Source organism: Thalassophryne amazonica, chromosome 5 (genome assembly GCF_902500255.1).
Source record: "Thalassophryne amazonica chromosome 5, fThaAma1.1, whole genome shotgun sequence".
Taxonomy (NCBI): Eukaryota; Metazoa; Chordata; class Actinopteri; order Batrachoidiformes; family Batrachoididae; genus Thalassophryne; species Thalassophryne amazonica.
In genome coordinates, this window is record NC_047107.1 from 95,803,205 (window position 1) to 95,824,126 (window position 20,922).

Below are 20,922 nucleotides of genomic sequence, written 5' to 3' on the forward strand. Positions count from 1 at the left end.
GGATGGCATATCTACTCATTCACACATGATGTCAAATATCATGGGTGTAATATTGGTAGAGGGGAGTATGGGGATAACAAAGCACATGGAAGAAAGTTACTTTGTATTGAATTGTGTATTTATATTCTTACAATCAAAATGTTCAGTATATGATTAGTCAGTAAATGACAGAATACTCACATTTGTTTTTGCTATAAACAGGTCTGAAAACACTAAAGTTAGTAGAGTTGTTCAAATCTTTTCAAGGAGAGTCAAACAGGTTTGTAGCACCCACGTGCAGCATGTGCAGAGAAAGTATGCATTCATATCAAGGGGGATATTTGAATCTGCTTGGTTATACAACCAAGCTGGCCTGCACACCCACGCTATGTGTGCTAGCCAGCAGCAGACAGCCCAGGAGTCTGGGCTCTGTTTATAGCAGTAGGCAGGCTACTGAGCTCCTGCATATATGCATAGGGCCAGCGGCCAGCTATTAAAGCTGAGAGATTTGTGCTGGAGTACAACTGCCACTGAGGTACATATGGTTCAACTGTATGTATCAGATTATTGTTAATATTGTTGTCTTAATATTAATTTTTTTGTTTGAAAATAGTACTAGGTTGTAGCTCATGTCATGGTGGTTCAGAATATGTAACTTTGGGGAGTTCACCTTTTGTAGTTTTAGAGCCTATTCCGGACAGACAGAAAGACAAAACTGTATGTATCAGATTATTGTTAATATTGTTGTCTTAATATTAATTTTTTTGTTTGAAAATAGTACCAGGTTGTAGCCCATGTCATGGTGGTTCAGAATATGTAACTTTGGGGAGTTCACCTTTTGTAGTTTTAGAGCCTATTCCGGACAGACAGAAAGACAAAACTGTATGTATCAGATTATTGTTAATATTGTTGTCTTAATATTAATTTTTTTGTTTGAAAATAGTACCAGGTTGTAGCCCATGTCATGGTGGTTCAGAATATGTAACTTTGGGGAGTTCACCTTTTGTAGTTTTAGAGCCTATTCCGGACAGACAGAAAGACAAAACTGTATGTATCAGATTATTGTTAATATTGTTGTCTTAATATTAATTTTTTTGTTTGAAAATAGTACCAGGTTGTAGCCCATGTCATGGTGGTTCAGAATATGTAACTTTGGGGAGTTCACCTTTTGTAGGTTTAGAGCCTATTCCGGACAGACAGAAAGACAAAAGTAGCCATTTATGTATATAGATGACATTGTGATGATGTCACTGTTTGCTGTCATGTGACAGTATACAATCCAAAAACCACACTCTTTGTCGTAACCCTGGAGCTAGAAGGAAAATCAAGAGTGCATAGGAAAGGTAAAGGGTGACTCCTATACTTTTTTTACTGAGCTTAAGGGATGTACTAGTTGGAGTTGAACATGTGCGGGGCCACGGCAAGATGACGTACAGTGGCCCGTTTCTTTCCTCACCAGGTAGTCAGTTACCCCTTTAACTGCTAGGTAGGCACTCGACACATGTTGCGTTCTGTCCAACTGTCAAGCTATCAACCACAGGAAGCAAATACCAGACGAAACATGCAACAATAAAACAAGAGCTACAGTGGGCAGTTGGGGATCGTGCCAAAACTTTTAATTGGTTCTCCAAATTACAGACTCTAACTTGAAACACTGCACCAGAGTATTTTGACATTTCTTTCGAACACTGTTCTGTAGTACGCATCAAAAACAAAACATCAGAAGCTGCGCAAAATAGGGCCTCAGTATGTCATCAAGCCATTTAAGACAGTTGTCTCAAAATGCTCCAGCTGATTTGGAGTTCAAACATTGAAACACAATGAACTTGGATTGCACTGTTGTTGATTTTGCATTTGAACGTCCATTATCACGTACTTATATTTAGTTAACTTTCAATTAAATCATTTCATATATGGTTTGACATTTAGATACATGTCCATTTTAGTTTCCATTCATTTTAGATATATTTAGCTTTGAGTTCTAATTCATTCTTTAACTTTTGCCACCCAGTGAGGAGGTTATGGGTTTGGTTCCACCAAAGCCTGGCATCTGTTTGTGTGTTGCGTTTGCATGATGTTCTCTGTATCTGTGTTTCCTCCCACATCAACACATACACGTTACATTCATCTACCAACAGGGGTTGGTGGTATTAATAGCACTGCAGTCACTGTAAAAAATATTTACTCCACATTAGTGTGTGGAGACTGGGAAGTGTCACCCCCCATCATGATACAGAAACATGTAATCGGAATCATACACTCTTCAGTCAGATCTGATCTGATTCTTCCTGGATGATTTGCTTCATTTATATTTCACCTCCTCTTGTATCCTATTCATGAGTCCTGCACTGATGTTGTTCTCCTGGAGGCTCAAATGCATCAGTGGTAACTCCGTCCTGCATAGCAACGCCGCCATGATGTCGTTTCCTCCCACGTCACTGATGCTGTTCCTGTCCAGATCCACCTGCCTCAGACTTGCGTTCACTTTCAACATGTCCGCCAGCAGCCTCACTCCTGGGTCTCCCAAATTGTTCTCATCTAGAATTATCTGAGTTAGTGAGATGTTTCCTTTGAGGCTGTCGAAAAATTCCTTCCACGCTGCCAGATCAGCGCCGCAAGTCTGCGCCAATCCTAAGTACTGCAGGAAAGAGTGGTGCCTCAAATATGCTGCTAACACTTTTATTCCATCACTACTCAGACCGTTTCCTCCAATATCTAGTTCCAAAATTGTAAAACCATGGAAAGACCTCCATGCAGCTGGGAGGTCAGCTGTTTGCAGGTTCTGCTTTGATGGGAAAATCACTGGCTGTTGGATGGCAGGCACACTTCTTGTTTGCTCCTGCAGCTCAGCTATTCCTTTCAAAAGGGTCAGCACTCCGTGGTCACGCAGTTTGTTTCCAAACAAGCTGTTGAGAGAAACAGTTGTAACTATTAAGATTTAATCTTATTCTTCTGTGATATAATAATTATAATTATAGTGGGCGATTTTATAATTATAGATAATTATAGTGGGCGATTTTAACATCCACACAGATGCTGAGAATGACACCCTCAACACTGCATTTAATCTATTATTATTCCTTCTTTATGTTCTCTAATGCCATATACCAACACAGTGCAGAGTAGCTACCTAAACTCTGTAAGTGAGATAGAGTATCTCGTCAATAGTTTTACATCCTCACTGAAGACAACTTTGGATGCTGTAGCTCCTCTGAAAAAGAGAGCTTTAAATCAGAAGTGCCTGACTCCGTGGTATAACTCACAAACTCGCAGCTTAAAGCAGATAACCCGTAAGTTGGAGAGGAAATGGCGTCTCACTAATTTAGAAGATCTTCACTTAGCCTGGAAAAAGAGTCTGTTGCTCTATAAAAAAGCCCTCCGTAATGCTAGGACATCTTACTACTCATCACTAATTGAAGAATTAAGAACAACCCCAGGTTTCTTTTCAGCACTGTAGCCAGGCTGACAAAGAGTCAGAGCTCTATTGAGCCGAGTATTCCTTTAACTTTAACTAGTAATGACTTCATGACTTTCTTTGCTAATAAAATTTTAACTGTTAGAGAAAAAATTACTCATAACCATCCCAAAGACGTATCATTATCTTTGGCTGCTTTCAGTGATGCCGGTATTTGGTTAGACTCTTTCTCTCCGATTGTTCTGTCTGAGTTATTTTCATTAGTTACTTCATCCAAACCATCAACATGTCTATTAGACCCCATTCCTACCAGGCTGCTCAAGGAAGCCTTACCATTATTTAATGCTTCGATCTTAAATATGATCAATCTATCTTTATTAGTTGGCTATGTACCACAGGCTTTTAAGGTGGCAGTAATTAAACCATTACTTAAAAAGCATCACTTGACCCAGCTATCTTAGCTAATTATAGGCCAATCTCCAACCTTCCTTTTCTCTCAAAAATTCTTGAAAGGGTAGTTGTAAAACAGCTAACTGATCATCTGCAGAGGAATGGTCTATTTGAAGAGTTTCAGTCAGGTTTTAGAATTCATCATAGTACAGAAACAGCATTAGTGAAGGTTACAAATGATCTTCTTATGGCCTCGGACAGTGGACCCATCTCTGTGCTTGTTCTGTTAGACCTCAGTGCTGCTTTTGATACTGTTGACCATAAAATTTTATTACAGAGATTAGAGCATGCCATAGGTATTAAAGGCACTGCACTGCAGTGGTTTGAATCATATTTATCTAATAGATTACAATTTGTTCATGTAAATGGGGAATTTTCTTCACAGACTAAGGTTAATTATGGAGTTCCACAAGGTTCTGTGCTAGGACCAATTTTATTCACTTTATACATGCTTCCCTTAGGCAGTATTATTAGACGGCATTGCTTAAATTTTCATTGTTACGCAGATGATACCCAGCTTTATCTATCCATGAAGCCAGAGGACACACACCAATTCGTCGTTTTGACCGTTGGGGTTTTTCTGTAATTATTGTATGGCCTTGCCTTACAATATAAAGCGCCTTGGGGCAACTGTTTGTTGTGATTTGGCGCTATATAAATAAAATTGATTTGATTTGATTTTGATATTAATCTCCCTCATTGTTGTTTTCCCTTCTGATGTTCTAATTTCTAGACTATCGTAATTGGATTAAATGAAAACTGTGAGAAGTGTCATATTGAAATCATATTTTTATAATTTTTAGTCATGATTCTCAATCATATACGAGGTCTATTAGAAAAGTATCCGACCTTATTATTTTTTTCAAAAACCATATGGATTTGAATCACGTGTGATTACATCAGTCATGCTTGAACCCTCGTGGGCATGCAAGAGTTTTTTCACGCCTGTCGGTTACGTCATTCGCCTGTGGGCAGTCTTTGAGTGAGGAGTGGCCCACCCTCTCGTCAATTTTTTTCATTGTTTAGGAATGGCTCAGAGACTGCTGCTTTGTTTGATCAAAACTTTTTCAAAACTGTAAGGCACAACTGAGTGGACACCATTCGATAAATTCAGCTGTTTTCAGTAAAAATTTTAATGGCTGATGAGAGATTTTTGTCTGGTAGTGTCACTTTAAGGACGGCCCACGGCGCCTGACGGCGATCTGCACTTCGAGGCGGCAGCGTCTCGCCGTTTCAAGTTGAAAACTTCCACATTTCAGGCTCTGTTGACCCAGTAAGTCCTCAGAGAACAGAGAACTTTCAGAAGAAGTCGGCATGAGGAGTTTATTCGGACATTCCATTGTCAACGGACATTTTGTAATGAAAGAACGTGCGGGCAGAGTCGCATGTCGGGCCGGACCCGACCACGGGGAGTAGCGACAGGAAATACACCACCTTTGGAAACCTTAACGGGCAAGTTGGAACATGCCCAAGCTGTTAAACAATTTCTCAGTTACTCACTTGTTGAAAGCCATCAAAAGCCGCCTGAATTTTACAAATGGTTTTCAACAAGGAGGTGTTTTTCCTGTCGTGGCACACACAGATTTGCCGAGTCGTCACGGAAACAACTCGGCGAATTTGCGCGCACGTCTTTCATTAGAAAATGTCCTTAAATAGTGCAATGTCCGCATAAAGTCCTCATGCCGGCCTGTTCTGAATCTTCTCTGTTCTCTCACGATGTCCTGGGTGAATTAAATTAGGATGTTTTCAGGTCGAAACAGGCCGACGACGGCGCCTGGAAGTGCTGCGCGACGTCCCGCTCCATGGGAAGTCCTTACAGCGACAGAAACACCCCATAATCTCTTATCAGCTGTTAAACTTTTCACCAAAAACCAGCTAAATTTCTCAAATAGTGTCCACTCGGATATTCCTCACAGGTCCAGAAAAAAGTTTGATAAAGCAACGCGCGCCGTCTCGAGCAGCGTGTGAAACAAAGGAATTCAGCCGAGAGGGCTGAACCACATCTCACTCAAGGCCTGCCCACAGGGAAATGACGTCACCGACATGCATGAAAAAACTCACGCATGCGCACGAGGGTTCAAGCATGATTGGTGTAATCGCACATCATTCGAATCCATATAGTTAAAAAAAATAAAAGTGTCGGTTTCTTATCTAATAGACCTCGTATTCTATGTTTTGAAGAGGTGTGTTTGATGAGGTGATGGTTCCTCTCTAGGAACCATCACCTCATCATGGTGGAAAGGTTTGTGTGCCGCTATGAACCTGAGAGCTGTATTGTCTGGAGCCTTCGTACTCCTGGTAGGGTCTCTCATGGCAAATTGGTCTCAGGTGAAGGGCCAGACTAAGAATGGTTCTTGATGACTCCATGGAAAAACAAGGAAGAGGAAACACGACTCGGCCCAGAGGAAGCCCAGGGCCCCCGTCCGGAGCCAGGCCTGGACAGAGGGCCTGTCAACGGGCACCTGGTGGCTGTGCTTGCCACGGAGCACAGCCAGGCACAGGCTGAAAAGGCAACATGGACTTCCCATCTCCACCCTGTGGGTTCAACACATGCAGGGGGAACCGCTGGGGTCGAGTGAGCTGTCCCATGGGTGGCAGTGAAAGTTGAGGGCCTCAACTTACTAGACCCAGGCTGTGGAGGCTACCTCTGGGTGTGTGGAATGTCACCTCTCTGTGGGAGCAGGAGCCAGAGCTTGTGCGGGAGATGGAGCACTACCAGTTAGATCTGGTGGTCTCGCCTCCATGCACAACCTTGTCTCTGGAACCACTCTCCTTGATAGGGGTTGGATCTCATTCTTCTCTGGACTTGCCCAGGGTGTGAGGCACCAGGGGATACTCATGAGTCCCCAGCTGAGCGCCACCACATTGAAGTTTACCCCAGTAGATCAGAGGTTCGCCTCCCTGCGCCTTCAGGTGGTGTTGGGGGGGTCTGACTGTTGTTTGTGCATATGCACCGAACAGCAGTCTGGAGTATTCAGTCTTCTTGGAGTCCACTGATGATGGAGTCCATCATCCATTGTTTTGCTGGAGGACTTCAATGAACATGTGGGCAATGACAGAGACAACTGAAGAGGTGTGACTGGGAGGAACGGCATGCCTGATCTAAGGCTGAGAGGTCATTTGTTATTGGACTTGTGTGCAAGTCATAGATTGTCCATAACAAACACCATGTTCAAACATAAGGATGCTCATAAGTGTACATGGTACCAGAGCATCCTAGGCCGAAGGTCAATGATCGATTTTGTTATATCATCTAACCTGAAGCTGCATGTTCTGAACACTCAGGTGAAGATGGGGACAGAGCTGTCAACTGATCACCATCAGGTGGTGAGTTGGATCAGAGGGTGGAAGAGGACTTCGGACAGACCTCGTGAGCCCAAACGGATGGTGCTGATGTACTGGGAATGTCTGGAGGAGCCCACTGTCCAACAGATCTTCAACTCACACCTCTGCTGGAACTTTTCTGGCATCCCTGTGGAGGTTGGGGACTTTGAACCAGAATGGGCAATGTTCCAAGCTTCCAGTGCAGAAGCTGCAATGGGGATCATCATAAATTTCCCTGGTGGAAGTCACTGAGGTAGTCAAACAATTCCACAGTGGCAAGGCCCCGGGGGTTGATGAGATCTGTCTAGAAATGCTGAAGGCTCTGGGTGTGGAGGGATTGTCTTAGATGAGACGTCTCTTAAACACTGCGTTGAGGTCTGGGACAGTGCCTAAGGAGTGGCAAACTGGGGTGGTGATCTCCATATGTAATAAAGGGAACCAGAGTGTGTGCCAACTACAGGGGCATCACACTACTCACCCGCCCTGGTAAAGTCTACTCCAAGGTGCTGGAAAGAGGGGTTTGGCTGATAGTCAAATCTCAGATTGAAGAGGAACAATGTGGGTTCCGTCCTGGCCGTGGAACAACCTACTAGCTCTTCACTCTCACAAGGATCCTGGAGGGGGCCCGGGCGTATGCCCATCCAGTCTACAAGTATTTTGTGGACTTGGTCCTGTTGGCTTCTTCAGCCTGTGACCTCCAGCACTCACTGGATCGTTTCACAGTTGAAGCAGCTGGGATGAGGATCAGCACCTGTAAATCTGAGGCCATGGATCACAGCAAGAAATCAATGGATTGCCTAATCCAAGTAGGGAATGTGGTCTTGCCCCAAATGAAGGAGTTCAAGTATTTCAAGATCTTGTTTGTGAGTGAGGGGACAGTGGATTGCGAGATTGGCTGGAAAATCAGCGTAGCAGGGGTGGTATTGCATTCACTCTACCTTACTGTTGTAAAGAAAAGGGAGCTGAGCCAAAAGGCGAAGTTCTCAATCTACTGGTCAATCTTCGTTTCTACTCTCACCTATGGTCATGAGGGTTGAGTCATTACTGAAAGAAGTAGATCGCGGGTACAAGCGGCCGAAATGGGTTTCCTCAGGTGGGTGGCTGGTGTCTGCCTTAGAGACAGGGTGAGAAGCTCAGTTATCCGTGAGGAACTCAGAGTAACGCAGCTGCTCCTTCTCTTTAAGAGGCGCCAGCTGAGGTGCTGCAGGCATCTGGTAAGTATGCCTCCTGGGCGCCTCCCTAGTTAGGTGTTGCAGGCATGTCCAGCTGGGAGGAGACCCCGGGGAAGACCCAGGACTAGGTGGAGAGATTACAGTATATCTCCACACTGGCCTGGGAACGCCTTGATATCCCCCAGTCAGCGGTGGTCAATGTGTCCTGGGAAAGGGAAGTCTGGGGTCCCCTGCTGGAGCTGTTGCTCTCATGACCCGATCCTGGATAAGCAGTTGAAGATGTATATATGTATGTATGTAAGAGGCATGTTTGATTTGATCCCAAACTTTTCTTTATCCCTGCATAGGCTGTTACATTTTGCCTGTATTATATAGTATTTGTTTTCTATGCATAACTGAGGCTCCATTTTTCACTATGTCTCTGCACAAATGTCACCATGACAAACTTCTGTGCATTTGCTTACGTGGCAGCCAGGAATTAAATTAATCATCAGTTTCACCCAAAATTCTGTTTGCAGCAAAAACATAAGGTTAGCCTGTGATGATGAAAAACTTTTTACATTTAATGTTTTTTTTGTTTTGTTTTTTTTTATAACCACACACAAAGCGTGTGCTCCTGTGTAGCCATTCAAACTGCTGGGATAGGCTCCAGCCCCCCACAACCCTATCTTGGATAAGTGGCTGAAGATGAATGTGTGTGTGTGGGAGAGAGAGTTTCAGATTTACATAATTTACGAGGTCTGTTAGAAAAGTATCCGACTTTTTAATTTTTTTTCAAAAACCTGATGGATTTGAATCACGTGTGCTTGCATGAGCCAACCTTGAACCTTCGTGCGCATGCGTGAATTTTTTCACGCCTGTTGAGTGAGCCGCGCTCTGGGCGGCCATCAACATGCTGAAATGACCAGATCATTCCTAAGTGAACACTGTGGTGATGTGGGACCTTTCGTGTGACAATCCGAGAAATTGCGGAAGAGGTGGACATCAGCACTTTTTCGGCACATTCCACTGTGACAGAAGATTTGGCCGTGAAAAGAGTTGCAGCGAAATTCATGCAGATGGCTTCGCCCCGAAGCTGATGGCGGAGCAAAAGCGCCTTCGTGTTGAAGTCTCACAGGACATGTTGTGACATGCCCACCTCTTCCACCATTTGCAAGATTCAGACGGCTTTCGGTGGCTTTTCAGTCGTGTGACTATCTGAGAAATTGTGGAAGAGGTGGGCATGTCCTGTGAGGCTTCAACACGAAGGCGCTTTTGCTCCGCCATCAGCTTCGTGCCCAAGCCATCGGCATAAATTTCGCTGCAACTCTTTTCATGGCCAAATCTTCTGTCACAGTGGAATGTCACCGAAAGCCGTCTGAATAATCTGAATGGTTTCCACCTGGCTGTTGCCCAGTTTCTGGCTAAATTTGATGCAGTCGCGCTTGTTGTGTGGGCCGCTGAAGAGGAGGTACTGCTGGCCCACCACCACAAGATGGCGCCCTGCTTGGAGTGCGGGCTCCAAGCACGAGAGGGCGTCGGACCTACTGGGAGTGACAGCTGTCACACATCATCAACACCAGCTGTCACTCATCAACCACATCCTCCATAAAAGCCGGACTGCAACCCCACCTCCCCGCCGAGAAATCAACTACCATTCAGGTAATTTCTCTGCTGACTAACACTGTGTGTGTAATAACTTGAACTTCTATTGCAGCCGTTTTCCTGGAGTGTTGCCTTATCTGGAGGACTGGCATTTGGTGTGACAGCGACGGCTTCACCTCACACCCCAACTCAGATAAGTGGTTGACCAGGAGCTGCACGAGTGTGTGTGATTGGAGGTGGAGGTTTTCCCTCCTTTACTTAATACAGACTGTGGGATTACTGAGTGTGCGAACTCACACTCATCTGGACTGTCTCTGTTCTCTGCCAGCAGTACCGGGTCTGACTGCTGAAGACAGCGGCCACCTGGGGGGCAGGGCTTGGCGGCTCCGGTGTTCTTCAGCTCCGTTGGTGGTGGAAGCTGTGTGGGGATCCAGCTCTTCTCTCTCCAGGCGTCTTCTATCATCGAGCCTGCCCACACGTCACCTGGTGTATGATTGACAGTCCACCATATTGTTATTGTACGTTGTTGTGCGATTCACAACATTAAATTGTTACTTTTTGGCTTATCCATTGTCCGTTCATTAACGCCCCCTGTTGTGGGTCCGTGTCACGTCACTTTCACAACAGCGCTGCTCCAGTCGTTCCGCCATTTTCCTTGCAAAGAAAATCCAACAAGAGACTACACCCGTCCTCACACAAAGGCTGCTTACAAGCAAATGACGCAATCGACAGACGTGAAAAAATTCACGCATGCGCACGAAGGTTCAAGGTTTGCTCATGCAAGCACACGTGATTCAAATCCATCAGGTTTTTGAAAAAAATAAAAAGGTTGGATACTTTTCTAACAGACCTCGTAGATCACACTCAGTAGAATTATGAGGGTTCAGCTAAGGACAACGTGATTGATGTGGAAAAAAAATAGCTGGTTAAAAGTCAAGGTCAATGGCCAAGGTAAAAATATGAGCCCAGTGCGTATTTATGCTGCATTCTCAAACTCGGTCTGGAGCCAGTATGGATCAAACATGGTGGAATGGTTTTGTGTTAATTAAGGATAATGTGGCTCAATCGGCATCAGAATCACAAATAATTCATTTGCATTATAAGGGGTTAAATTTGCAAAGTGCAGGCGTTGCATATTTGGGTGCTCCTTCTTGGGTTATTTATTTATCTGGATGCTTTTTCTGTCTCCTCCATGACTTTTTTTTTATTTTATTTTTTTACTAAATAAGTAAAAATTTGATATTGATGGAAGGCGCGAGTACGTTTTCTGATTCAGATTTCCACTCTCAAACATTGATGTGGCTCAGTGATTGATGTGACTTACTGTAAGCCTTTGATTTGAGGCTTTACCCTCAATAGGTCCAGCAGAATGTGAGCACCGTATGGACCAATGAGGTTGAGGTTGAGGTTGAGAAGTATAACTTCGGACATGCTGCTCTTCAAGGCTCCTGCCAGGTTAAGCAAAAGGTCGTCGGTCAGGCCTGTGTTTCTCAAAACCAGCTGCTCCACCTCATCAGAAGTCCTCAGAACCATCATCATGGCGTCAAGCTGCAGTTGCAACCAAAGACAATGAGTTATAGAGTGTGAACGTTTTGGAATAACAAGGCCAAATTCATTTGTTTTTGCACTGTACAGAAGATGTTTGGGTTTGAAGTGAAAAGATGATTACAAGAAGACAGTCTGCAATGTCAGTTTTTATTTCCTGGCACTTACATTTAGATATGTTAAAGTGAACATGGTGGCTTTTTGTATTTTCCTACATTTTGCATTTCTAGACTTCAGCAGCAGCATCTTTCACTTGTTTGTTTTGTTTTTTGAGAGGTGGGGGTGTGTTCTGAAATCATTTTCCTCATCAGGAGGTGAAATGCTCCTCATTTGGTTAAGGTATGGTTATTGACTTGTTAGGTCATGATCAACCTTTCTCAAAGAGTGGTTGGCGGTCTACTGGTGGTCCGTGAGCCTTCCCTGGTGGTCCATGAGTATATTGGTAAAATATCACATTTTAAATAACTATTATATTCTAACTTAAAAGTGTTAACGTGTTTCTCAGATAGATAGATAGATAGATAGATAGATAGATAGATAGATAGATAGATAGATAGATAGATAGATAGATAGATAGATAGATAGATAGATAGATAGATAGATAGATAGATAGATAGATAGATAGATAGATAGATAGATAGATAGATAGATAGATAGATAGATAGATAGATAGATAGATAGATAGATAGATAGATAGATAGATAGATAGATAGATAGATAGATAGATAGATAGATAGATAGATAGATAGATAGATAGATAGATAGATAGATAGATAGATAGATAGATAGATAGATAGATAGATAGATAGATAGATAGATAGATAGATAGATAGATAGATAGATAGATAGATAGATAGATAGATAGATAGATAGATAGATAGATAGATAGATAGATAGATAGATAGATAGATAGATAGATAGATAGATAGATAGATAGATAGATAGATAGATAGATAGATAGATAGATAGATAGATAGATAGATAGATAGATAGATAGATAGATAGATAGATAGATAGATAGATAGATAGATAGATAGATAGATAGATAGATAGATAGATAGATAGATAGATAGATAGATAGATAGATAGATAGATAGATAGATAGATAGATAGATAGATAGATAGATAGATAGATAGATAGATAGATAGATAGATAGATAGATAGATAGATAGATAGATAGATAGATAGATAGATAGATAGATAGATAGATAGATAGATAGATAGATAGATAGATAGATAGATAGATAGATAGATAGATAGATAGATAGATAGATAGATAGATAGATAGATAGATAGATAGATAGATAGATAGATAGATAGATAGATAGATAGATAGATAGATAGATAGATAGATAGATAGATAGATAGATAGATAGATAGATAGATAGATAGATAGATAGATAGTACATCGGGTACATCGATCTCAGTGTACTATGAACCAGCAGAGGCAGTGCCAACGTGCAGTGCCTGAAGATTATTGGTCTTTTATGAAATATGTACAGTATTTGAAGATAAGCAATGCCAGGTTTGTCTTATTTTACCAGGGAAAATAAATTTTCTACATTAAGAGAAGAGTTGAATCAAATCATAATAATACATTTTTAATAATAATACATTTTATTTGTATAGCGCTTTTCTGGACACTCAAAGACGCTTTACAAACCAAAAGAAAAAGATAAAAAACGCTAAGAAAAAAAAAACACGTTAAAAATCAGGGCTGTACATTAAAATCTAACTTAAACAGGTGGGTTTTGAGTTCTTTCTTGAAGGAGGGGAGGTCGGGGCAAGCATGAAGTGGTTGGGGCAGAGAGTTCCAGAGGGTAGGGGCAGTGATGGAGAAGGCTCTGTCTCCCCAGGTTCGGAGCCTGGTCCTATAGGGAAAGGACAAGAGGTTTGTGTCGGAGGAGCGGAGAGAGCGTGATGGAGTGTGGCGGTGGAGGTGGTCAGTGAGATATGTGGGGGCCAGATTATGGAGGGCTTTGAAAGTGATCAGGAGGATTTTGAAGTGAATGCATTGAGTGATGGGGAGCCAGTGGAGGTTTTGTAGGACGGGGGTGATGTGTTCTCGAGTGCAGGCAAATCATACTGCATCAGATCATTCCATAATAATACTATAATAATAAAAATTGTTGTTCCTGAATTGTATGATAGCCCACGTACGTACGTAGATATGTATGGTATTGTTTTATAAGGAAGCGATGCAGACCTCTAATAGATGGGTTGGTAGGTAGGTAGGTGGGTGGTTAGATAGATAATAGACAGACCGATACAGAAACATGCTTTTCTTCTACTTTTGCAGATACAGAGACAGGTTATTTTTTCATCAAACAAAACTACACTGCACAAGAAGGTCCTGAGAACAGAGTATAACAATCATACAATATTTACAGCTCATATTTGAGAGTGGGTAATCTCCAGAATGTTCTGGCTAGGAATGAGATGCGAGTTGGGGAAGGTGCTGGAGGGTTTCTGAGTGCTGAGACGGGGTGAGAGTCCAGAGAGACATATGGTTTGGTTGCTGGCCACATTCTGTGTGCCACTCTATGAGACCTTGAGGAATTTTTCAGACACTGTTGGAAGCTTTTTCATCACGATGGGTGAGGCTGAGCCAGATGCCTGGCTTTCTTAGATAACACTGTGTGACTATGTTATAAATGATACAAATGGTAGTGTATTAATCTTCTGAAAATGGAACTGTCCATTATCTGAGATTCAATTTGTAGTTCATAAATCAAGAAAATGTTATGCACTGCTTCAATCAGACCCCCTACTGTTGTCATTGTAATAACTTCTGCAGCAGATTTAAGTATATTAAAAAAAAAAAAATCATAAAATTAACCTGAAAAAACTCCATCTGTCTCAGTAATTTTTCAAAACTTTGACTCTACATTAATGTAGATGATGGAATGAACAAACAAATGCCATTTGTGTATTTTGCTGTTGGCACAACATATTCTGATGAGTACATTTAGAAAATGTAAATTACTCGATTAAAGTCAACAACAGTGGCATTTTTTAATCACTAATAAACCATATTTCCAAGATATGTGGCAATGACATTTTCCATTAGGCATTCATGACAGGCATGATTCAGTTTGTCAGCCACTCTGACATCCCATGTGCCCCAACGCAACCTGGGATTTTGAGTCTATGCACTAAGGGAATACAGAAACGTATTGCACTGGATAAACAAAAACATTAGACCCCTGATCTCATAATTATGAGATCAAGTGCCTCCTGATCTCGTAATTATGAGAAAAGATCTCATAATTAATCTTGATCACGTAATTACTAGACCAGGTTTCTGATTTGGTTTATATATATATATATATATATATATATATATATATCAACAAAAATATAAACGCAACGCTTTTGGTTTTGCTCCCATTTTGTATGAGATGAACTCAAAGATCTAAAACTTTATCCACATACACAATATCACCATTTCCCTCAAATGTTGTTCACAAACCAGTCTAAATCTGTGATAGTGAGAACTTCTCCTTTGCTGAGATAATCCATCCCACCTCACAGGTGTGCCATATCAAGATGCTGATTAAAAACCATGATTAGTGCACAGGTGTGCCTTAGACTGCCCACAATAAAAGGCCACTCTGAAAGGTGCAGTTTTGTTTTATTGGGGGGGGATACCAGTCAGTATCTGGTGTGACAACCATTTGCCTCATGCAGTGCAACACATCTCCTTCGCATCATCCATGAAGAGAACACCTTTCCAGTGTGCCAAACGCCAGCGAATGTGAGCATTTGCCCACTCAAGTCGGTTACGACGACGAACTGGAGTCAGGTCGAGACCCCGATGAGGACGACGAGCATGCAGATGAGCTTCCCTGAGACGGTTTCTGACAGTTTGTCCAGATATTCTTTGGTTATGCAAACCGATTGTTTCAGCAGCTGTCCGAGTGGCTGGTCTCAGATGATCTTGGAGGTGAACATGCTGGATGTGGAGGTCCTGGGCTGGTGTGGTTACACGTGGTCTGCGGTTGTGAGGCTGGTTGGATGTACTGCCAAATTCTCTGAAATGTCTTTGGAGACGGCTTATGGTAGAGAAATGAACATTCAATACACGAGCAACAGCTCTGGTTGACATTCCTGCTGTCAGCATGCCAACTGCACGCTCCCTCAAATCTTGCGACATCTGTGGCATTGTGCTGTGTGATAAAACTGCACCTTTCAGAGTGGCCTTTTATTGTGGGCAGTCTAAGGCACACCTGTGCACTAATCATGGTGTCTAATCAGCATCTTGATATGGCACACCTGTGAGGTGGGATGGATTATCTCAGCAAAGGAGAAGTGCTCACTATCACAGATTTAGACTGGTTTGTGAACAATATTTGAGAGAAATGGTGATATTGTGTATGTGGAAAAAGTTTTAGATCTTTGAGTTCATCTCATACAAAATGGGAGCAAAACCAAAAGTGTTGCGTTTATATTTTTGTTGAGTATAGTATGGAAAAAATAGACACCTGATCAGTTAATTACAAGATCTCTTTTCAGGTAATTTTGACATCTTTTCTCATAATTACGAGATCGTAGCATATTGCATTCACTGGCTATAAAAATAAATTAGACCCCTGATCCCGTAATTATGATATCTTTTCTTGTTATTATGAGACCAGGGTTCTAATTTTTTTATTCCAGTGAATGTAATGCGCTTCCGTAAGGGAAAAACTCCCTCAGGTATTTTTTTATTATTTTTTTATTATTACAGGGAGAAACCTAATGCAGACCAAACTCAGTGGGGTGACTACCTTTTCTTGCCATACTAACAATAACAAAACAACAAATAAAACAAAGCACAACAAAGATTTGTCACACGTGCAAAGAAATACTGCAGCTAAGCAGTCATGCACGTAGATTCCAGTGATGGCAAAGTAGAATCTCAGCAAATAGACCATAATTGGTTGGTCTATCAACAACGCCAAGTCAACGCTAAGTCATCACTAACTTCTTAAACTAAGAAGTTAGAAAAAAAAAATTACTCCTCTATAGTTGTCAAGGAGGAAGAAACTAGTTATACAGACCAAAACAGTTTTTGTACCAGGCTGTAAACACATTTATTCCTGCTCTAGTTAAACACTTTAACATTGACTCCTATGGAGATATGCTCTGTTTTAGAGCCACCCTCACTCCATCAGTCGAGGAACTACAACTTTTTGTACTTCCAGTAGCGTTTCATGTGAGGCCATTGAAGTTGACAGCTTGGTTATAACACAGATTTGAAGTGGTCTTGTCAGTGATTTTAAAGTTAGACCTTTTTGTTTTTTTGTTTTTTTTTTGCACTTGTTTGGAGAGTTATTATAGTAATTTGTGTTCTACACATGCCTGTGCCTGCAGGTCTTGTTCGTCAAGAGGCTCTTCTTTGCCCGGGCTCTGGCTGACTATATCTTTTTCTTCTGACTCTTCATCGGGCTGCAGGATTGTGTCACTTTCTGCACTTGGCTCAACATCTGAACTTGTAGCTTTGAGACTCGATGAGAGTTTCTTCTGGAGCCGGCACCTCTCGAGCACTTATCATAAAAACATAAACACAAAATTTGCTCTCACAATGCCATATAAGAATAGCAATGTTAATATGTTTACTAACGTACTGTTAGTGGTGTGCACAGCTAACCTAAAAGTTAGCTTTGATAACTGCTAATCCACTAACTGAAAATCACCTCTCGAACACTTAGCATGAAAACATAAACACAAAATTTGGTCTCACAATGCCATATAAAGAATAGCAATGGTAATACGTTTACTAATGTACTGTCAGTGGTGTGCACAGCTAACCTAAAAGTTAGCTTTGATAACTGCTAATCCGCTAACTGAAAATCACCTCTCGAGCACTTAGCATGAAAACATAAACACAAAATTTGCTCTCACAATGCCATATAAGAATAGCAATGTTAATACGTTTACTAACATACTGTCAGTGGTGTGCACAGCTAAACTTAAAATTAGCTTTGATAACTGCTAATCCGCTAACTGAAAAGTTAACCGTGACAGACCCTTACGCTAAAGCAATACAGTTCAGTTTAATTTATTTGGATAGCAGTGAAACATAATGGGCGGCATGGTGAATTAGTGGTTAGCACTGTTTCCTCACAGCAAGAAGGTCATGGGCTCAATTCCCACCTGGAGTTTGCATGTTCTCCCTGTGTTTGTGTGGGTTCTCTCCAGTTGCTCCGGCTTCCTCCCACATCCAAAGACATGCAGGTTAGGTGAATTGGAAACTTGAAAGTGTGCATGCAAGTGTGTGAAAGTGTGTGTATGTGTTTGTCTGTCTATATGTGGCCCTGCGATAGACTGGCGTCTTGTCCAGGGTGTACCCTGCCTCATGCCCTGTAACTGCTGGGATAGACTCCAGCCATCTGTGACCCTAAATTAGAGTAAGCGGTTGAAGATGAGTCAGTGAATCACAATGCAGGTCACCTGAAGTCACTTCACAAGAGCAAAGCTCATTAATCAATCAATCAACATTTATTTCTATAGCCCTTTAAAGCAGCCAGACAGTGTCCAAAGTGCTTAATTCAAGGATTAAGTATTCACAAAAATAAAACAAGCAACCATAATCTCATGTAGAGCACCAAAATGTTTAGAGCCGACTCTGGTCAAACGGATAATGTTCTTGTTTCCAGTGCGGCAGGTTCCCAGTTCAAGGCCACCCCTGCGTATTCTGCATGAAACATAGATTTCCATCAGGAGGGGCATCCAATGTAAAACTTGTGGTATATCAACATACAGATCCACCTCAGATTTGCTGTGGCGACCTTGAATGAAAGCAAGGGAAAAGCCAAAGGGACTTAGTAACAAGCACGTTGGGGAATTTGAGTTCAAACCTACTTATCATGCTGTGATTTCTTTACTTACAGTTTGCCTGGAACAAGTTGTGCTTGTTTGCGCTCTGCTCCAAAAAAACAGTGTTCTTTTTCACACATTCTTCATAAAAATCCTTTATTTGTTCCCCATCTGTGGGATGCACATTTGATGCAGACTCCTTGTGTTTCTGTTCATTCTGTTTGCAAAGTTTGTCCTTGTCCTGCAATGGATCTTTGAAAAGACACATTTGTTGTTTAACAGTTTCTATATTGTTATATTTTGTACAAACTGGGACATAAACTGCAACTGTGTGCAAAAAAAAGTGCTCACCAAGACCTTTGCTTGTCATGTTGAATTGTTGCTGTTGAGTGTGTGGTGCTGTGATATTATTGGATTGTTTCTGCACCTGTCTGGGAGATGATGTTTGTTCTTCACATTTATCGGTCAGTGTTAACCTCTGCGAGACGTCCGTGCTCTTAATGTCTCGCCTCTGCTCCCGTCTTTTATTTCCAGCTGTCTTACCCTTGCTCTGTTTGTGATTAGATTGACCTTTGAGCCGTTTGGGCTTGGAGATGTCTTTAATCCCGGCTACACTGGTGTCTTCACTGTCCGTGGATGCACCACTACCTTCTTTGATGTACTTTCTTGTCCTCCTCACTGATTTGTTCTCGGATTTGGCTGGGATAAACAATGGGGAGGACGGACACGACTCTACAGTGCCTGCGTCAGAGACATTAGAGAAAAACAATGAAGAAAAATGCTTTGAGGGGCATTTTGTCATTAAGCTCGTTTGGTAATCAAGGATTTGGGCATAATGTCAAAAATGCTGATGAATAAGATTTAGGATGTAATGGAAAAATTAAGACAGCCGTTTCCAGACTTTGTACCGTTGCCAGGGCTCTGTTGTAAGTTCTCCATTGCGCGGTTGTTGAGCTGCTGGCAGGAACTGTATTTGTTTCGAAGATTTGTACATCTGAAAAAGATGAAAAACTCACTTTCATCATGACTCATATTCCTTCCACTACACAAACTGCCACTGACAACATCATTCCTTTATGTCATGCAGTATGAATCTTGTTGTTCCCCCTTTGCAATCTCACAATAATAAAGTATATCTGCAGAGCATTAGACACCCAGTGCCATCATGGATCTGTTTTGACTGGTACAAATTTGTAATTTTCTGCCAATAATGTTACGCTGTCAATCTAACAGAAGCTGAAAACTGACCTGTAACATGGTACACCTCCGGACAGCCAAGTCAGTCTGAAGCAACTCTTCCTGCCCTGCTGGAAGCCAGGGGAGTACCGGTACTCACAGCAGGAACTGATTCTGGCCACCATGATGTCATTCACATACAAGGTAGCACTGAAGGGGAATCCTCTGTGTCTCTGAGATACAAACTGGAACTGTTCTGAAAGACAGAGTGACCACAAGCAGGAGACAGTGAAACACTCATGGGTTACAGACAGTATACGATTGAAGCAGCAGGACCTTCGTGGCCGGGTCGACAGTGGGGGATCGAACCCACACGACTCGCACCAAAAGACCGTTCCTCTACCAGGTCAGCCAAAGGAGAACTCCCCGTTAGCCAAGCTAGCGGGAACGTCTTTTCAATTGGGACCCGGGACTTTCATCCAGCTAGACATCTCCCCACCATTTTTGACTTCGTCCCGAAGTCACAGGTGCATGTTAGCATACTCTGTGATCCACATCCTGTTCGTGACGCCAGATTGAAGCAGCAGGACCTTCGTGGCCGGGACGACGGTGGGGGATCGAACCCACGCGGCTCGCACCAAAAGACCGTTCCTCTACCAGGTCAGCCAAAGGGGAACTCCCCGTTAGCCAAGCTAGCGGGAACGTCTTTTCAATTGGGACCCGGGACTTTCATCCCGCTACACAAATAATGAATGTTTATGAGTGCAATGGTACGAATATTTCATGAGGTCAAAGATGGAACGGCCCATCTTTGACCTCATGAAATATTCTTACCATTAAACAAATGAAAAAACATTCATTATTTGTTTTATATTATCATACTAAAATAGATCCTTGTCATTTGATATTTTATTAATTTAGAAACAAGAGAAAGGGACTTACATTTTGGTGTGCATCACTGGTCCTTTGACATCAACCGGTTTCAAACAGTTCAATACGAATTTAAATAGGAATCCAATCCAATCCAAAATTGTTCTCAGTCAACTTGATGATGATGTAGTCCATAGCTGATGCTGTGCATCATGTACAGACTGCCATCTGCTTTTCTCATTCTAGCAAAAAAACTGTGACAGAAATGTGTCGAACTCTTCATCTGATAGCAGTTCAACTTCACGTAGAGACATCCCAGCAAATACTGCAAATGCCTCCAGATGGCTTACAGCATACTGGATTTGTTTTGTTAGAAGAATGAGCAGCTCCTGCTATGTTTGTTTTTAAGACGAGTGCTGTCCCTGCTAGTGTGAGTGCACGCGTGGTGGTAACAGCATGCAGCAGCACAAATCGTATAGTACCAAATTTGCACGCTAAATAGCACTATTGCACAGTAAGTGTAACACAATGGCCAATGGTATGAATAATCCTTGTCATGTGACGTACAACTCACCAATCACTTGACAAGGATCTATTCAGCCGTT

General features: G+C 42.1%; 1 protein-coding gene across 1 annotated transcript in view; it reads right to left on the bottom strand.

Moving 5' to 3' along the window:
- Positions 1-1,898: 1,898 nt before the first annotated feature.
- LOC117510981 overlaps positions 1,899-20,922 on the bottom strand; it is a 41,048-nt gene continuing 22,024 nt past the window's right edge. The window contains exons 6-13 of the mRNA XM_034170912.1: positions 19,520-19,703; positions 19,180-19,265; positions 18,623-19,012; positions 18,344-18,523; positions 16,814-16,998; positions 11,249-11,472; positions 2,222-2,885; positions 1,899-2,177 (exon numbers count right to left, since the gene is read on the bottom strand). Of these exons, the coding sequence (XP_034026803.1) occupies positions 2,282-2,885; positions 11,249-11,472; positions 16,814-16,998; positions 18,344-18,523; positions 18,623-19,012; positions 19,180-19,265; positions 19,520-19,703 (1,853 nt within the window). The 3' untranslated portion in view covers positions 1,899-2,177; positions 2,222-2,281. The remainder of the gene's footprint in view (positions 2,178-2,221; positions 2,886-11,248; positions 11,473-16,813; positions 16,999-18,343; positions 18,524-18,622; positions 19,013-19,179; positions 19,266-19,519; positions 19,704-20,922) is intronic.